General features: G+C 36.3%; 1 protein-coding gene across 1 annotated transcript; it reads right to left on the bottom strand.

Moving 5' to 3' along the window:
• Positions 1–10256: 10256 nt before the first annotated feature.
• LOC129260042 (uncharacterized) lies at positions 10257–17110 on the bottom strand. The gene is made up of 4 exons (XM_064097430.1): positions 17044–17110; positions 14251–14328; positions 13764–13976; positions 10257–11240 (listed from the first exon to the last, which is right to left on the bottom strand). The coding sequence occupies exons 2-4, from the start codon at positions 14293–14295 to the stop codon at positions 11154–11156; spliced, it is 345 nt and encodes a 114-aa protein (XP_063953500.1). The 5' UTR covers positions 14296–14328; positions 17044–17110; the 3' UTR covers positions 10257–11153.
• Between the last annotated feature and the right edge of the window lie 1519 nt (positions 17111–18629).

The raw sequence follows: 18629 nt of genomic DNA, 5'->3' as shown, positions 1-18629 counted from the left end.
AAAATAGTAAACATAAGAAATATAAAATATAAACTTATTTTTTATTTTTTGGCTTCCCATAATTTTAGTAGAGTTAGACCGTGGTCTAAGTTAAACCTGACTCCCGGAATACGGGCCAGAGACTTTATTTATTCATTCATGCATGTTCACAATGTCGCGGCCTGTAATAGATTACATAGATGATTATGCAAAAGTATATACCAAAAGTACGTACATGACATACGTGCGACAACATAAGCCTATAGCGAGCTTGGTACGTTGGTTAAAACACCTTTAAACTTCATTTGTATCACTTTAAAACTTTCCTAATGTTAGTCTGAATTAATTTGTTTAAACTTTGATCGACATGCTTATATGAATTTAAACAAGAAGTATCCACTTCGATTGGATTGAAGTGAGCTCCATGGTTTTCTTTCTTCAGGTTGACACGGTCATGTCATATTTTGGAGAGGAAGAGGGCAGCTTATTTTTTACACAAAAAAAGTTGTCCAAACTCAACTTAGTGTACCGTTACACAATTAGTAACACTCACCAAGTAGGCAGTTAATAAATTATAGTATGATAATAGTATAAATGAACATAAAACAAGTTTAGAAAAACTAATTCCATATACTTGTACTGTCAGTGATTTTTTTTTAATCTCCTCATAATAAATAATATTAACAGTAGTCATTGTATTCTCAAGTTTTCGGGTGTGCTCGCTCAACCATGAAGGTGCATGTGAAAATGCCGAGACAGTGCATGTGGTGATGAATGATAATTATGATCAAAGCAATAGTGGAAATGGAAATTGCCCCAAATTTTCGTTTCAACCCCTCAAAATGAGTATGGTGATTTGAAAATGGCATCCCCCCCCCCAATTTGATGCGTGCCCACTCATCCATAAAGAAATCAATTTCAATTTTTGCTCAGAATTTCGCCCATAAGTTGATATACATTAGGTTCTACTGCCAAATGATATTGCTAGAAACATTTTTGAAAAAAAATCCACCATGTATACTAGGGGTTGTTTAATCCGAAACACATGCACCCATATTGTACACATAATTATGTCTATTATGAGAGAGGAAGTAAAAATGTTAACGAAAGTATAATGAGGGGTTTGTTTCATGGATGATTTTTGTTACTTCTGCCTCGAGAATTTCCATGAAGGGGAAGTTCACCCTGAAGAAAAAATATTGGTGAAGGGTTGAGGAAAATCCATTAAAGATTTTAAAAAGTAATTAGAATTTAAAGTTTTGGATTTGTGACGTCATAAATGAGCACTGGCGTAAATCCGTGTTGATGGGTGGGGGGGATGACTGAAATATTTTGGCTTTTTTTTTGCAATCATGTTTTTAGATATGCAGGGAATTGTCATTGATATGTCCACAGTGGCGTACGGTGGGTCACGGCATTGGGGAGGGGGGCACCAGCAAAATGTTTGAATCACTGAGTGAGCGCGCTCAGTTTCCAGTTATACTGACCTAATAGAGACATTTTCTGGACAATGTCATTAAACGGATATGCATCTCCCTGATCAAATAATGCGAGCGCGAAGCGCGAGCTGATTTTTTTAAATATTCACACCTAAAAAGAGACATTATTGTCAAATTTGTGTAATCATGATAGGTACCTGTCTCGCTAAACAATACTAGCGCGAAGCGCGAGCTGAAGTTTTCGTATATTTTGACCCCAAACAGTGAGATTTTGAGGAATATATTTTAGGAATCCATTAAGAGTATGCATATCTCACCATAGTCATCTAATGCGAGTGCCAAGCGCTTGCTGGTTTATATGAATTACATCTGAACACATGAAACACTTTTTGTAGTCATTGCAATCATGATTATCATACGCATCTCACTAATCAAAAATTGCGAGCGCGAAGCGCGAGCTGAAAATTTAGATAATTCAGACCTGAAGTGGGGCATTCTAAGGTTTCTTTGTAGGAATTAACTAGGACCATACGTAATTCAATATCCAAATGATGCGAGCGAGAAGCGCGAGGTGAAAATTTTTGATATTCAGATCAGAAGAAGGGACATTTTAAGGACTGATTTTAGGAATTCATGAAAAGCAGACATATCTCACCAATCCACTAATGCGAACGTAATCACGGACAGGAAATGTTTCATATATACGAAGACCTTAACATGGGGCAATCACTTTTTGAGTCATGTAAAAGAAGCATATGTCATTATACATAAAACAATGATAACTCAAGTGCTAGGAAATATATTTGGTTTATATTGACTTGAAAACGGGATGTTTCAGTACAACAGGATTATATATCTCGTTAACAGACAATGCAAGCACCAGGAACAATGAAGACGTAGGCCCTGGGCAAATTATGTTTCATGAAGTTATGATAACAATGTTTCTTATGTAATGTAACATAACATAATTATAATATAACATTATAATGAATAATATTTTCTTCTTTCCCACTATACGCTTCTCTTCCTTTCTCCCTCTTTTCTCCTTTCCCCCTTTTCCCCGTTTTTTTTTTGGTCAGCCGATTGGGGGGGGGGGGGGGCACGTGCCCCCATGCCCCCCCCCCCCGTAGTTACGCCACTTATGTCCATATGGCAAATACCCCTCCAATATTATTATCTTTTTTTACCCCATGATGGTTTAATGGTTTTATTAGAGATTACATTAAAAAAGAATTGACATTCCATCTTAATCCCTTCCCAAAGACCCCAACATTGATGAATAGGAAGAAACGGGAGTTTCTCTTCAATGTTATAATAAGGACATAAGTATTTCGTTTGGAAATGGTGAACTGGCTCTTTATTTGCATTTTATGATTCAATAATATTGTTTTATTTGTTAAGCGGTATTTCAGGAAGAATTTTCACCAATAAAACACTTATCTCTTGTGATTTTTTTTTCATTTCTTTCGTAAAAAGTGGGGGGGATGTTTGTACTGGCCATCCCCCCTCCTCGAAAAGTGGGGGGGGGATATATCCCCCCATCCCCCCCCCCCGGTTTTTACGCCAGTGTAAATGAGCAAGTGCCCCATATGTTATAAAAAATGCATAGATTTCAATTCTTTAATGGTTCGTGATGACTGTTTTGGGTTTTTTTCAGGAACGGATTTGGAATGATTTGTCTATATACTGAAGTTACAGCAAAAACCAATTTCAATTTTCTAAGAAAATTACAACATTGATTTTGTTACCATACGATATGTAGGAAAGCTGCTCGCATGACGTCAAAAATAAAAAAAATAAAGTCTAATAAACTTTTTTTTTCTTTTGCTATTTTTGAAATAAACTTTTTGTCAGGGTGAACTTCTAATTTAAGAGTGAAAATATCTAAATGGCGCACACGGGAAAATAATAATTCGATACGGCACAGAGTGGTGCCAAGGCCGTGAACTATCCTCTCATCTGCATAATTTTCAAATACTGTGTGCTCATAAAGCATTATAAATCACATCGGGATTTTCATAAAAAATCCAATCAAGTGAACTATGCATGTATGTTTTCGACAGATATCCACAATAAGCAATGGTAAAAGAGCTTTATACATTATACATGTTCATTGAAGCGTATATTTATGTTTGAATGCCTTAGAATCATTGAAGCATGTTAATTGGTTATGAATGAGATAATTTCAGTGCTAAAAATAAAAAAAAAATACTTGCCAAGGAAATATAACAAGTGGAGCGCCTCTGGCAGTCTCACATGCATCACGCGATTCAATAAAGCAGCACTAGTGCATATATAGTGCTGACTTTGAAAACTACTATAAAATAATTATTCACAAAAAACACCATTCATACAATACTACATTCATTGACAATAAAATGACATTTGACCTTGATCATGCGACCCAAAAATTGTCAGTGATACTTGAATACTCCAATATCCACATTTCATAAACTATATCTATAAACTTAAAAGGTTATGACAGCAATCTAATAATTACCTCCAAAACGGCCAAAGTTAAATGACCTTAAATGACCTTTGACTTTGGTCATGTGACCTGAAAAAAACTCACATGAGATGTTCAGTGATACTTGATTACTCTTGTGTCCAAGTTTTATTAACTAGATCCATACACTTTCAGAGTTATGATGGTTACTCAACAAATACCCCCAACATGGCCTAAGTCCATTGACCTTTGACCTTGGCCATGTGACCTGAAACTTGCACAGGATCCTCAGTGAAACTTGATTACTTTTATGTCCCAGTTTTATGAACTAGACCAATACATTTACAGAGTTATGATGGTAATTCAACACATACCCCCAACTTGGCCAAACTTCATTGACCTTAAATGACCTTTGACCTTGGTCATGTGACTTGAAACTCAGGCAGGACGTTCAGTACTACTTATCTAACCTTATGTCCAAGTTTCATGAACTAGGTTCATATATTTTCTAAGTTATGATTACTACATTAAAAAAACGCAATCTTATATAGATTAAGATTTTGATGATGATTCCCCCAACATGGTCAAGTTCATTGACCCTAAATGACCTTTGACCTTGGTCATGTGACCTGAAACTCAGGCAGGATGTTTAGTAATAATCGATTAACCTTATGGCCAAGTTTTATGAACCAGGTCTATATATACTTTCTAAGTTATGCTGTCATTTCAAAAACTTAATTAAGCTTCGGTTAAGATTTGGTGTTGAAACCGCCGCCGTCGGAAAAGCGGTGCCTATAGTCTCAAGACCCGTTTTAATAGACAGTGCCCCGACAGAGGGCGGGTAGAAAAGGGAAAAAGGGGGATGGAATTCCTCAATGAGGCGACAAACCCGCGGACAAACCACAGGAGGTAGCCTCCATGGTCCGTCTTAACAGACACTCTTCAAATCCTATCCTGGTAAGGTTTCCATGGTAATGAACCCCCCCCCCCTCCAAAGAGAGAGAGAGAGAGACAGAAGGAGAACTAAAGGAAGGAAAAGGGGAGAAGTAATAGAAAGAAGGGGGGAGAGGGAAAAGGAAAGGGGAAAAAAGACAGTGAAGGAAAAGAAAAGAAGAGGGGAAAGGAAAGGAAAGGAAAGGAAAGGGGGATATAGCATGGACCTGGGACCCTAAGATTTTCCCAGGGGGTGCTGCATGTATTATTTTCCATAGGCAGCACCCTCTGGAATTCTGGTTGGTGTGTCACATAGGAGAAATGTATGGAAAATGACCAACATCTTGTGTTGAAACCCGTTTTTTGGCTTATCAAATTTCTTGGCACCAATTCGACCTTCATTTTGTAGTGAAACCTTGCTTTGCTTGTCAAATTTACAAAGGTGGATCCAGGGGGCCCAAGGGGCCGGCCGGGACTCAAAAGAGAAGGGAAAGAAAGGAATAGAAGATGGGAAAGAAAAAGAGAATAAAGATATTAAAGGGAGAGAGGAGAGAAAGGAAGGTAGAAGAGAGAGAAAAGGAGAGAGAGAAAGAAAAGAGGACGAAACTAAGGCAAATAAAAGGAGAAGGGAAAATAAAAGGGGAGTGAAAAGGATGAGAAGACAAGAGCTGGAAAGGTGAGGGGATTAAGGGAAGAAAAACGATACGGAAAAAGGAATGAAGGGAAAGGGAGATATGAAAAAAAAAAGGAAAGGGGAGAGAAGAGGGGTAATAAGATAAAGATAAATGAGAGAGGAGAGAAAATGAAGAGGATAGAGAGAGAAACATGCTTAAGAGAGGGAAAGAAAAAGAAAAGGGAAATGAAGAGGGGAGAGGAAATGAGGAACAGAGAGAGAGAATAGGATAAAGGAATGGGAGAGGGGAGAGCTTTTCAGACTGCACCCCGATCGCGTCTTAACAGAACATGCGTCCGGCGGGCGGCGCGTTTCCGTTTTACACCCTGGCGAAGGCATTTTCCGCAAAAATAGCCACAAAGCGACTAGTGAAGAGTCTACACACGTCGCTGGTTGCAGCGTGCGACACAGGCGAGTCCCACACCACCGCATGCAATCTGCACAGTTACTGATCAGAGCATTTCATGCACAGAGAGCAGTCATATGAGAGAAATCCGAACATGCTTTTGCAGTTAGTTTTTTTTTATGAAAAGTTAAGAAAAGCTTTTTTTTCTAAATATAAATTATTAACTAAATGAATAGAATGACAGACAAAATGAAAATAAACAGATACATACAATAGAAAGAAAATTGAAGTTTGATGGATTGATACACTTATAGATGCCGAAAGATAGATATAGAAGACTGATAAATAGATAGAGACATATATAGATAGATAGATAGAAGTAGAGAGAGAGAGAGAAAGATAGAGAGATGGATAGATAGATAGATGGATAGATAGATAGATAGATTGATAGATAGATAGATAGATAGATATATGGACGGATAAAGAGAAATAGAGAGAGAGAAAAAAAAGACAGACAGATGGATAGATAGAGAGAGAGAGAGAGAGAGAATCTGAGAGATAGATATTAGATAGGTAGATAGATAAAGAATGAGAGAGACAGAGAAGATGGGCAAATTAACAGATAGATAGATACTGTAGTTACATAGATAGATAGATAAATAGATAGATAGATAGAGAGAAATAGAGAAAGACAGACATACACTGTTAGAAAAATTTCCGTTTTTTAACGGAAAAAGTCCGGCAGCAAAATTTCCGGACTTTTTTTTTTTTTCCGTAAATTTACAGAAAGTGGTAATTTGTGGAAAAGTTCTGTAAAATTTACAAGATTCCGTAAAATACAATTCTTGAAAATACGGACTTTATTTACGGAAACTTTACAGAAAATTTACATAAATTAACATGATTCCGTATAAATAATTAACGGAAAAAAAAAAATTGTCCGGAAATTTTGCTGCCGGAATTTTTTTTTTTAATCCGTAATTTTACGGATTCCTTTTACGTAAAATTACCGTACTTTTACAGAATTCCCATGTAAATACGGATTTTATTTACGGAAATTTTACAGAAAATTTCCGTGAATTAACATGATTCCGTATAAATAATTAACGGAAAAAAAAAATTTGTCCGGAAATTTTGCTGCCGGAATTTTTTTTTTTAATCCGTAATTTTACGGATTCCTTTTTCGTAAAATTACCATACTTTTACAAAATTCCCATGTAAAATACAGATTTCACTTACGGAAATTTTACAGAAAATTTACGTAAATTTACATGATTCCGTATAAATAATTAACGGAAAAAAAAAATTTGTCCGGAAATTTTGCTGCCGGAATTTTTTTTTTAATCCGTAATTTTACGGATTCCTTTTTCGTAAAATTACCGTACTTTTACAAAATTCCCATGTAAATTTACACATTTCCGTAAAAAAACAAGTTTACAGAATTCATGAATTTTTAACAGATATTTTTTAATCAGTAGATACCTTACAATAGGAACGCTGATTTGCTATTTAAACATGTACTCCCAAACACATTGTATGAATGCATTCACTTAAGGCCTGAACAAAAATTGTGTTGCCCTTTTCTGACCTGGACAAATCGGGCCAGCTTTTTTCAATAATTTTTTTCATACTAAGCTTACTATTTCTAGAATAAAACATGGCAAAAGCGATTGTGTCTCGCCCACTCATTCAGAAATATCGTGATTTGGGAGGGCACACAACATAATTGTATTGGAACTTCATTATGAAATGGAATAACACTTGTCATAAGAGCCTTGCACATAAACTTTAATGTTGACCTGAAAATTCAATTCAATTCAAAATGGCTTATTAAAAATCCTTTCTTTGCGGCAAAAGCCGAATTGCGAAAGTTTACATTTCAAACAAAATCATCAATAACAAGGTAAAAAAACTTATAGTACTACGAAGAAATTTCAATATAGACATATATGTAACAAAGTACAGTATATCATGAATAAATTTAAATCGATACTCACTGATCAATTAAAAAAAAATATATATTCAAAATACATGTAAATATGAGTGGATAGAGGAAATGAATTGGAAAGCAGAAAGGAATAGAAATAGTGGAAGAGAGAAGAGAGGCAGAGAGAGAGAGAGAAGAGAAGAAATTAAAGAAGGGAAGGTATACAGAGAGAAAAAGGCGAAGAAGCAATTAGGTCACATTTTTTCATACATGCTGCAATAATACATATTTTGGCAATTTTTGTGACTTCAATTCAAATATTAAGTTTACGACTAGATATCAGTGAATAATTGCTCATATGAAAGAAAAATATTTTGATTAACAAAGTAAAATGAAATGAAACTTGAGTTCGCCAACATAAAGAGAACTCAACATTAGAATTATTATGTAATCTGCATTTTACAAAAAACAACAATCTTTTAAAGGGGAATCCAGCCTTGGCCATAACATGTTGTGTTGGGAAGGAGAAAAATAAATTAAACAGAATGGTGAAAGTTTGAAAGAAATCGGACAAGCAATAAGAAAGTTATAGCTGCTTTAAAATTGAGATCACTAATACTATGTAGATTTCAAATTGGCAACTGGGTAAGTAAATTATGACAAGGGGCAAGGACAACTTTCCCATAGGCCATGTACTTTATTATCAGGGATTTGTGGTTTTCTCCTAAGTACCCATTCCCCTGGGGCAGTAATCTGAATATATCCCAGGTATCATATTGTTCTATGTCCTCATGAAAGAAAAATATAATTTGAAATAAAACTTTTGGGAAAAATGACATTTTAGCCATAATATGTATTGGAGTACATGGAAGAGTAGTCCTTGCCTTACATCACTATGACATCCCATATGCGGCCAATTTGAAGTCTCCATGGGTATAGTGATTACCAATATTTACAACTTTTAAAAATTCATAATATTCTTGTTGTGTGTCCAATATTGTTCAAACTTTCACCAATCAACTTGTCTGATTTTTCTTTCCCTTATAAAAACAAGTTTTTATTTGGGTTGGATTCCCCTTTAATGATATCACATTTTAAGAGTCCAATGAATGATGAGTTCTTTAATTCTCAGCCATTCTTAGTTTGATATTATTATACATGTAACGATGGGGGAAGATATATACAAAAAAACTACTCCTTGTAATCAATTCTTTTAGAGTTAAGGTGCCGAATCAACGAGGGCAAGGGGCTATTTCTATATCGTGAAGTTCGACATCGCATCTCCACTATTCCGGCCAAGCTTCTAGTCTGATATTGACAAGTCCTATTTTGAGGTAGAAGGTGATACAGTTTAGACGTGGGGATTTGCATAGACTTCGCAAACGCAAGACAGAGTTTGATCCGTCTATCTTCAAGAGACATCAGTTTTGACTGGAGTAAAGCATGCTCATATGAAGAATATGCTGCTCCAAAAATGATTCTAAGGGCACGTTTCTGAATACGTTCGATGACTTGTACTTGTTGTTTTGTTAGTGCTCCTGACCATACAGGTACAGCATATTCAACAACTGGTCTCACGAAACTAGTATATACAACTATAAGGTCCTGAAATTACAGACTATGATATTTCAAAGTGCGAAGAACATATAAACGACTATTTGCGCGCTTGACCATATATTCAACATGTGTAGACCATTTCAAATCCGACTGGATGTAGACACCAAGTAATTACAAAGTATTGCTACGATACAGAGACACATCATGGAGTGAGAGCACCGTCGGGTTTGGTACATTTCTACAAAAACTTATGTCCATTGTGGAACACTTTGACCTTACCATGTGACCTCCAACTGCAGCATAACATGCAGGTCGCCTAAGTACATCTACCATCCAAGTTTGGTTGAAAAGTGACTTACGGTTGCGGAGTTAGGTGTGCTGCCAGGCCATCTGGCAACGATGGTTGTTATTTTCTGATGATTTTTTGATTCTAGGACATCTACCCCCTGGACATCCACCCCCCGGACATCTACCACCCGGACATCCACCCCCGGACATCCACCCCCTTAGGACATCTACCCCCTAGGACAAGTACCCCCTAGGACAAGTACCCCCTAGGACATCTACCCCCCGGACATCTACCCCCCGGACATTTACCCCCCGGACATTTACCCCCCGGACATCTACCTCCCGGACATCTACCCCCCCAGACAGGCTACCCCCGGGCATCTACTCACGGATATTTTGGATACGGGGGGTAAATGTCCGGGGGGGTAGATGTCCGGGGGGGTAGATGTCCGGGGGGTAGATGTCCGGGGGGTAGATGTCCGGGGGGTAGATGTCCGGGGGTAGATGTCCGGGGGTAGATGTCCGGGGGTAGATGTCCGGGGGGTAGATGTCCGGGGGGTAGATGTCCGGGGGGTAGATGTCCGGGGGGTAGATGTCCGGGGGGGTAGATGTCCGGGGGGTAGATGTCCGGGGGGTAAATGTCCGGGGGGTAGATGTCCTAGGGGGTACTTGTCCTAGGGGGTAGATGTCCTAAGGGGGTGGATGTCCGGGGGGTGGATGTCCGGGTGGTGGATGTCCGCGGGGTGGATGTCCAGGGGGTAGATGTCCGGATACGTTTTCTGATCACAAACAACCTAGCAGAAGACAAAAGAGGAATATCAAATCTTACATTCAGAACTGTCTCTATATCGTTCTGGGCACTTAATTTTCAATTTTCTTTGGGACATCCAATGGGAGCACACAACAATTGAGTTTTGCAAGTTTATCACATATTTGGAATGCAATTTTAACATGCATGCACATTAAAATTATTGGTGTGCTTTCCTTGTTAGGTTGATTTATCCAACAATCACCCATCCACTGCTTCCATTGCTCAGTACTTGCAAAAAAATAAATAAATAAAAATGCATATTAAAAAAATATGCTACAGAATTAACTACTCATTTTAAAAATTGCCCAATCAAATACGAATCGAATAATTACTATAAATGAAACTGAAGTGATAGGAAATCCTAGGACAGAAAATTAATGTAACATTCTTTTTTTTGCCAAACTTTATACAAAATAGTACATTGTTCTAGTTATAGTAATTTAAGTGGCTTTCACATTTGCTTGTATTAGCAATTGCAATCATTTGATCACAATATATGTCGCACACAATCACAAAGGTTGCAAGCAGTCTCAGCAGTCTCTTGTGAAAAGGGCCTAAGAAAGGGTATAATTAATCTAACCTGTACATTGATCGAGTATCTATTCTTCCTGTTGAGGAAGTATATTGCCTGATCCCCACCCCATCAATTGCACCTATCACTCCTGGAAATCTGCAGTACTGGTAGAACTGTCGCTGAGTTGCTTCAACTTCATCTCTTGTCGAAGGAACTTCATGTATTGCCTCTTCCTTCTTGCTATAGCTTCCGACACATCTTTGATGATTCGACACATTGATGACTGTGATATTGCTGCCTCATCACCATGCATCTTTTGAAATGATCCTGTAAAATCAAACAAACCATATGGTTGATAGGTCATTGTTTCGAGGTAATTATAAAACATTTCATTGAAGCACATACAGATGATACTTCTGATGACAAAAAAAATTAAGCACATATTTCATCAAAAATTAATATCAGACAATTTTCTGCAATTCATTTTAACAAGTGGAAGGCCTCTTGCAGTGTCGCCATCATTACACGATTCGATATAGCAGCAGTACTGACTTAAAAAGCAGCTATTGAATAATGTTTATTTTCTGCCCCTTGCTTTTATGACTTTTTACCTTGATGTTTTTGCACATCTATTGATAAAAGTTCGAAAAAATTGGTACGGTACCCCCAAAGTGTACCAATATATAACATGGCGCGCAACATTATTATTATTATTATTATTATTACTTATTATTTGTACTGCGCTTTTCCCATTAGGCCCAAAGCGCTTACAATAAATTAATTAAATGTAATATTTTAAAAACTACAAAGTACGAAAGAGATGAGTTTTTAATGACTTTTTGAAAATTGCTAATGTTGGAGACTGTCTAATTATTAGTGGCAGGTCGTTCCAGGATTTTGAAGCCGACACCGTAAAAGTTCTGTCACCAGCTAATGTACGAGTTAATGAATATGTGAGGCGAAGGTGATCACTGGCCGACCTAAGTGCTCTAGTTGGTGTATACAGATTCAAGCAGTTACTTAAATACTGTGGAGCCTGTTTATTCAGTGTTTTGTAGACAATCAAGAGTAATTTGAAAGTAATTCTCTGTTTAAAAGGAAGCCAGTGAAGAGAATTAAAGAGTGGTTGGGAAGGATGATCTCGGGAAACCTGTAAAATTAATCGTGCTGCCCAATTTTGTAGTCGTTGAATACGAATTAATTGATTAGAGGGAATTGTAGAAAGGAGCCCATTGCAATAATCGATACGAGACAGAACCAATGAACGAACAGCATTGTGACAGGCAGACTGGTCAATGAACCTTCTGATTCTAGAAATGTTCCTTAAATAAAAAGTGACTGTGCTACAGATATGAGAGATATGGTACGACATTGACATACATGGTATTTCCCATACATATTACACAAAGTAGATGTCTATGTGTGATAATTCACATGAACATAAGTCAAATAAAAAACATTTCTAAATATTCATTTGGAACTTATGATAATCATGTGGAAACCAACTCGCAGATCTAATGAGCTGTGACCTTTGACCTGCGGACTCCGAATTTGAACTGAGCCTGTATTTTGGTGTCCTATACCTACACACCAATTTTTTTTTTTAATCCATTAAATATTTTTTTTACTTATTGCGCGGAAACCAAGGGGGGGGGGGACGGACAGGGGCAATGCATGACCATCCAGGTGCCATTTTGTAAATTTCAAGTCCATTTGCATACTATTCCTAATCCCATCCTTACTCTCTTATCCTGCATGCTACACACTTCTAACAAATTGCTGTAGATTTTTTAAGAGTTGCTCTTCATATTGAAGTATGACTTGCCCTTCAAAATGCCGTCTTCTTGCCCTAAATTCAAATCCGAAATAGTCTACATTTGAAAAAAAATCATATTTATTGAAATAGAAAGTAGGAAAATCGTAAAAATGGCCGTAACTTCCTTGTTTTTATTCATTTTGGTCTGATATTTTTCAGGGTTTGCTAATGGTAACATGCTTCCTTATTCATCTTTTTTTTACGCATAGTAAAATAGCAATAGTAAAATGGCCATCACTTACTTGTTTTCATTTATTTCAGTTTCATTTTTACAGGGTCGACTTATGATAGTCCAAAATTCAACTGTTTTTTTTTTTTCATTCTACACATCAGTGACCATTACCTTTAAGAAATAGCGCTCTCTATTAAAAAGTTGGAAAACAGTAAAATCACTTCCTTGTTTCCATTTATCTTGGTATCACTTTTTTAGGGTTTGCTAATGGTATCATCCCTCATATGGCAAATGTTTTATTTTACGCATCAGTGACCATTGCCTATAAAAATAGTGCCCTCTTAATATTTTGAAAATGTATATCCTCAGGAGTTTTCTCTTTATCTCCTTCTGTTTCTTGCCCTCCATAAAATCACAGGCGTCAATACATGCACATTGTTCTGATACGATTGCAGTTCTAGTTTTTTGTGTGTATGTTCATCTCGACTTGTTATCTATGTGCCAAATTTCATAGCTTTTCATCGCAACACAGCCAAGATTCGGGGGGGGGGGGGCAGGGGTGATCTGCCAATTTAGGGTTATGACGAATTTATAACTATAACCTGACATAACAGTTCTAACAGCAGAAACATCAGAGCTTCACTCCTGCTGTGGTAGTTTTGGAATTTTTAAGTATGCAATTCATAGGTACTCGACTGTTTGCTTAAATGATACTCTTATTTATGTGCTCCCTCTCTGATTTCTAGATATTGTCATCATCATCAACTTTGTCAGGAGACCTAAAATTAATAGAAACAACCTCAGTCAAATAGATTTAACAGAGCCCAAAAACACTCAATAATCGTTTAATTCAATTACCCACCGCATAAAAACGGAGAGCCGTCAACACCTTCAAATAAACGGGAAGTGGATCATTCCTCTGTGTGTCCCTCTTCAATTCTGCTTCCAGCATGTTGATGATGTAAATGACGGTTTCTTTTGACAGTCGATACCGATCTCGAAATGGCCCATCCTCGTACGATTCCAATGGATTTCTAGCATCCCGTAGCCCACGACGTGGTCTTGGCAAAGGTAGCTGTACATGTATGCAGAAGAGTTGAATATTATTTTTAATTCTTTTATTTTGTGATCTTTATAAACGTTCCAAACAGTGAACATGTGCATGAAGATTTGATTACACATCTACCAACATAATTACTGCAATCTTAATTGTCTTCAAAAGAATGTCCGTAAACAAAAACTACATTCAAAATGTTATTTCAAGTTTTCATTTTTGTTATCTCATCAAATCATTTCAATAATACTTTTAAACAAATTAAAACAATGTAAACCAAATTTATCAATCATACCTCTCTTAGCAATTCAAGGTTGTGAAGGTGATGGAGATAATCCATGGGTGTAGGTAGATGACAACCGACAACGTAATTCTGTGAAACAATTGTCAAATAACACAAACATTATTTTTTAATAAATAGGCAAATAATTGGAAACATATACATATAAAAATAATTCATTGGTTTATCACTTTATACAGATCTCATAGTGATTGTTAAATAAAACAAAAACATTGTAATAATTTGTGCAAGATGCCTTTAAAAATAATTTTTTTTTGGGGGGGGTGCTATATTTTCTCCATTATTTGCAAGTGATATGAAAAAGATTTTAGAACAAAATTTAAGTAATCAACTCTTTAATATTTCAGCCTCTAAAAATTGGCCTGTGCGGAAAGCATAAGAAAAAGGTATATTTTGAAATGCAATTTAGGCAAATTGAAAAAAAGCATTTCTTTCTCCTCTTTAAATGCACCAAATAGAACAAAATTATATGGGGTCTTCGGAAATTTTATTTGATCTATGAGAAGCAAATTCCCATAGAAGAAAGAATAATTACAGCTGAGAACAAATTTCGCTTTCTACTATATGGTCAACATATAGTCAATAGACCAGCATGTTTCCACTTATATTACACTTTCATTTAACGCATGTTTCCATTTTCATTATACAGTGGACATTGTATAATAATTTAATGAAACACAAGTGAAGACTCTCTTTAATTGATATGTAATGGGAAAAATAGTCTGAGGAAAAACTAAAAGACCTGTTCTAAAACAAACAATTTAATCAAATAATTGGAATGTAGCAATCATTATAAAAATTTAAGCTTGAAAAGAGAATCATTTAATTATAGATAAACCCACAGAGCTGTAAGAAACTTCAACCCGGGCTTCAACCCTTCACAATAGTGACTACTTCACAATCATACGCACACTGTCACTAAACCCATGCCCACACGTCCAGAGAACACATGTACAGCACGCTTCGCATTACCTAAAGCGATGTTGGTGCAGGCTCCACTCCACTTCACTACCGCTACACTGTACGCTCCAACAAGGTCTTCAACATCGCTTGAGCCGAGGTAGCTTCGCATCACACATACACACACGGAACACACAGGCACCACAGTCTTAACTGAATAATCAGTGAGCGGCTGAGAATGGAAACCGTCGGTCGCTAGCCAGCACTAAGTCATTACTAGATCTACCTCGAGCGAAGTTCGTGCAGGCTCCACTCCACGTCTTCACTACCGCTAGTGACAAAGGTGGGATGGAAATATTATTGTAAAAATTATAGAAAAAAAAATAAAACGAGGAAGAAAAACATTTTCCCCAACTCGTAGAATATTTTTGGTATTTTCTGAACCATCCAATAATATAATTTATTTATGCTGTTTGACCTGTGAGCGATCGCATGCGATGTTTTGAAATCGGCCGTGAATAGTGAAGTGAGGAAATATAGATATGGTAGTGGATCGTATTACCGAACACTTTTCATGAATTTGATCATATCAAACACATTACTCCAATAAAATTCACCAAACATTCACCATAAATACACAAATACCTACAAAATATCAATATGCAGAAATTTTGCCGAAATTGTTTTTCGTTTTTCGACATCAGCTTCCAATCGGACCTCTCTTCGCAAGTGAAATATTTGGTCACTTGAAAAAGGTATCGTATTTCCGAACGTGTGTTTTCTATGGGAAAAGTTGGGAAAACAACAAAGTCACTGATGAGCTATTTTGACCATATTTTATTGTTTTGAGGATTTAAAGACTTCGAAATTGTGTTTTTGATAATTTTTCATCATTTTTCTATTCAAGCTCCCTTTGGAAGGATGTTGCAAAGGTTTGAGAAAATTTGATTATTTTCTGACGCATATGACGCGCGCGTTCGGTAATACAAGGCCGGTCGGTAATACCATCACTCACTATACTGGCCCAAAATCAACAAGTTAGAGGATAACCAAAGGATGGACACGGAGTGAAATACGGGTGAAGAATAAGAAATTAAGCCATTTTTCTTTCTCGTTATATATTTTTAAATGATTTTTACAATAAATAACATTTCCATTGGCCACCCCACCTTTGTCACTCGGAATATCCGATCGAGCTCACCGTCCCGAAGTTCGGGTAGGTGGAGTGTAGTGTAGGGGTAGTGAAGTGGAGCCTGCATGAACTTCGCCCGAGGACGGTATACACTACACTACAGTTGACATTGTCATTGATTTGATTTATTTAGATCTAGGCCTAATCAGTCTATCTACCCCTTTCTTTAAATAAGTTTAATCTTTAATTGCACAAATTACGTATTTTGAGGTTTATATTTTCATCTTGACATTTACAAATGAAGATACAATTACAAATGAATATATAAATGGCATCATATTATCATAATATAAATATCTTTGTGAAGTTGTGAAGCTCATAAAACAAGCTTGGCCCACGGCTTCGCCCCTTCATTTCATTCAACCATACCTCAGGCGATGTTCGTGCAGGCTCCGGCCACTCCACTTCACTAGTGTAGCGGTAGTGAAGTGGAGACTGGAGTGGAGCCTGCACGAACATCGCCTGAGGTAGTTCAACCACAGCGTCAAAATATCCAACACTCAAATGCACCGATGGGACTGTAGCAGCGCGCATGCGACGATACATTGCATCGTCTGGACTTGTCAATGCCAAAACCTTGTTCGTAATCATGAAAACCAACACTATTAATTTCATGTAACTGCATAAAACGTATCAATATATTCCAGAGAAGTACAGCAGGAATTTCTTTTACGAATTCAAAGCAAAATACTTACGAATTTCTGATCAAGAAGATCACTTGAGTTGACACATCCAAGACCGCAAGGAAAATTTTCTTTGCAAATTCGCGGTTTTTCACAAACTTCTCAAGTGCGCATGCTCGAAAAAGGCAGAAAATTTATCATTAACTTGATTTTTCTGTAAATTTTACAAATTTTTCCGTAGAAATTGCATTTTACACATATTACGAATTAATCTGTGGCTTGTCCGTAAACTTACAGCTACACATACTTTATAGTAAATAAACAAAGATTTACCGTAAACATATCTCCTTTCAATAATGATCTTCACTACAATTACGGACAACATCAGTAAATTTATCATAAACCTGATTTTTCTGTAAATTCTACAAAGTTTCCGTAGAAATTGCCATTTCTGTTAAATCATGTCCGTAAATTTACAGCTACTTTCTAGTAAATTTACAAAGATTTGTACCGTAAACCACTAAACGTCTCCTTTCAAGAATGATCTTCACTACAATTACGGACAACGTCAGAAAATGTATAATTAACCTGATTTTTCTGTAAATTTTACAGAATTTTCCGTAGAAAATGCACTTTACACGTGTTACAAATTAATCTGTTAAATCTTATCCGTAAACTTACATCTACTTACAGTAAATTTACAAGATGTATCGTAAACGTCTCCTTTCAATAATGATCTTCTGTACAATTACAGAAAACGTCCGTAAAATTGATCATTTACCTAATTATTATGTAATTTTTACGGGTTTTCTGTAGAAATCCGTAAATTTACAATTTTATTCCGTATTTTATCGTTTACGGACGATTTCTGTTAAATTTTGTCCGTAAAATTACGGCAATTTCTAACAGTGTATGGATAGATAGATAGAGAGAGGGGAGAGAGAGAGAGAGAGAATTTGAGAGATAGGTAGATGTTAGATAGATAGATAGATAGATAAAGAATGAGAGAGACAGAGAAGAGCGACAAATTAACAGATAGATAGATACTGCAGTTACATATAGATATATAGAAGATAGATAGATAGATTGATAGAGAGAGAACTAGAGAAAGACAGATGGATAGATAGATAGAGAGATAGATAGATGTTAGATAGATAAAGAATGAGAGACAGAGAAGATTAACAGATAGATAGATACTGTAGTTACATAGATAGATAGATAGATCTATATAGATATAATTTGAGAGATATATATATAGACGGATAGAGAGAAAAAGACAGACAGATGGATAGATAGAGAGAAATTGAGATCAAAGACTGAAATAAGTGAATGTTTACATACAAATAGAATCATAACAAAATATAAAGTAAACATTATAAATAAATATCAAATACAATACAAATTTATAGAGATGAAAATGAAATGTATCATAAATAAATACAAAGGGCCAAAAGAAATACAAAGTGTCACCAAAGAAGAAAAAAGCGGAATGAAAGATTAAAAGAAAGAGGTGAGAGAAGGGAAAGAAATTGGGATAAGACAAAGAGAAGGGAAAGCACGAGGGGGAATTTGAAAGAGAATAGGAGGCAACCTTCAGAAAAAAAAACTCATTATGCAATACAAGACATTTAACAATGGTAACAAGTAAATAAAGTAGT

This window comes from Lytechinus pictus, chromosome 3 (genome assembly GCF_037042905.1).
Source record: "Lytechinus pictus isolate F3 Inbred chromosome 3, Lp3.0, whole genome shotgun sequence".
In the NCBI taxonomy this organism is placed as follows: Eukaryota; Metazoa; Echinodermata; class Echinoidea; order Temnopleuroida; family Toxopneustidae; genus Lytechinus; species Lytechinus pictus.
The sequence above is the reverse complement of the archived record's forward strand: the minus strand, read 5'-3'. Positions and strand labels throughout refer to the sequence as shown.

What these genes read in the sequence shown, in the direction of transcription:
- LOC129260042 (XM_064097430.1), bottom strand. Translation starts at nt 14,295, where the DNA reads ATGGATTATCTCCATCACCTTCACAACCTTGAATTGCTAAGAGAG. An exon ending in ACCTTGAATTGCTAAGAGAG is followed by an intron (nt 13,977 to 14,250) that starts GTATGATTGATA and finishes ATACATGTACAG; the next exon opens with CTACCTTTGCCAAGACCACG. An exon ending in CGGCTCTCCGTTTTTATGCG is followed by an intron (nt 11,241 to 13,763) that starts GTGGGTAATTGA and finishes TTGATTTTACAG; the next exon opens with GATCATTTCAAAAGATGCAT.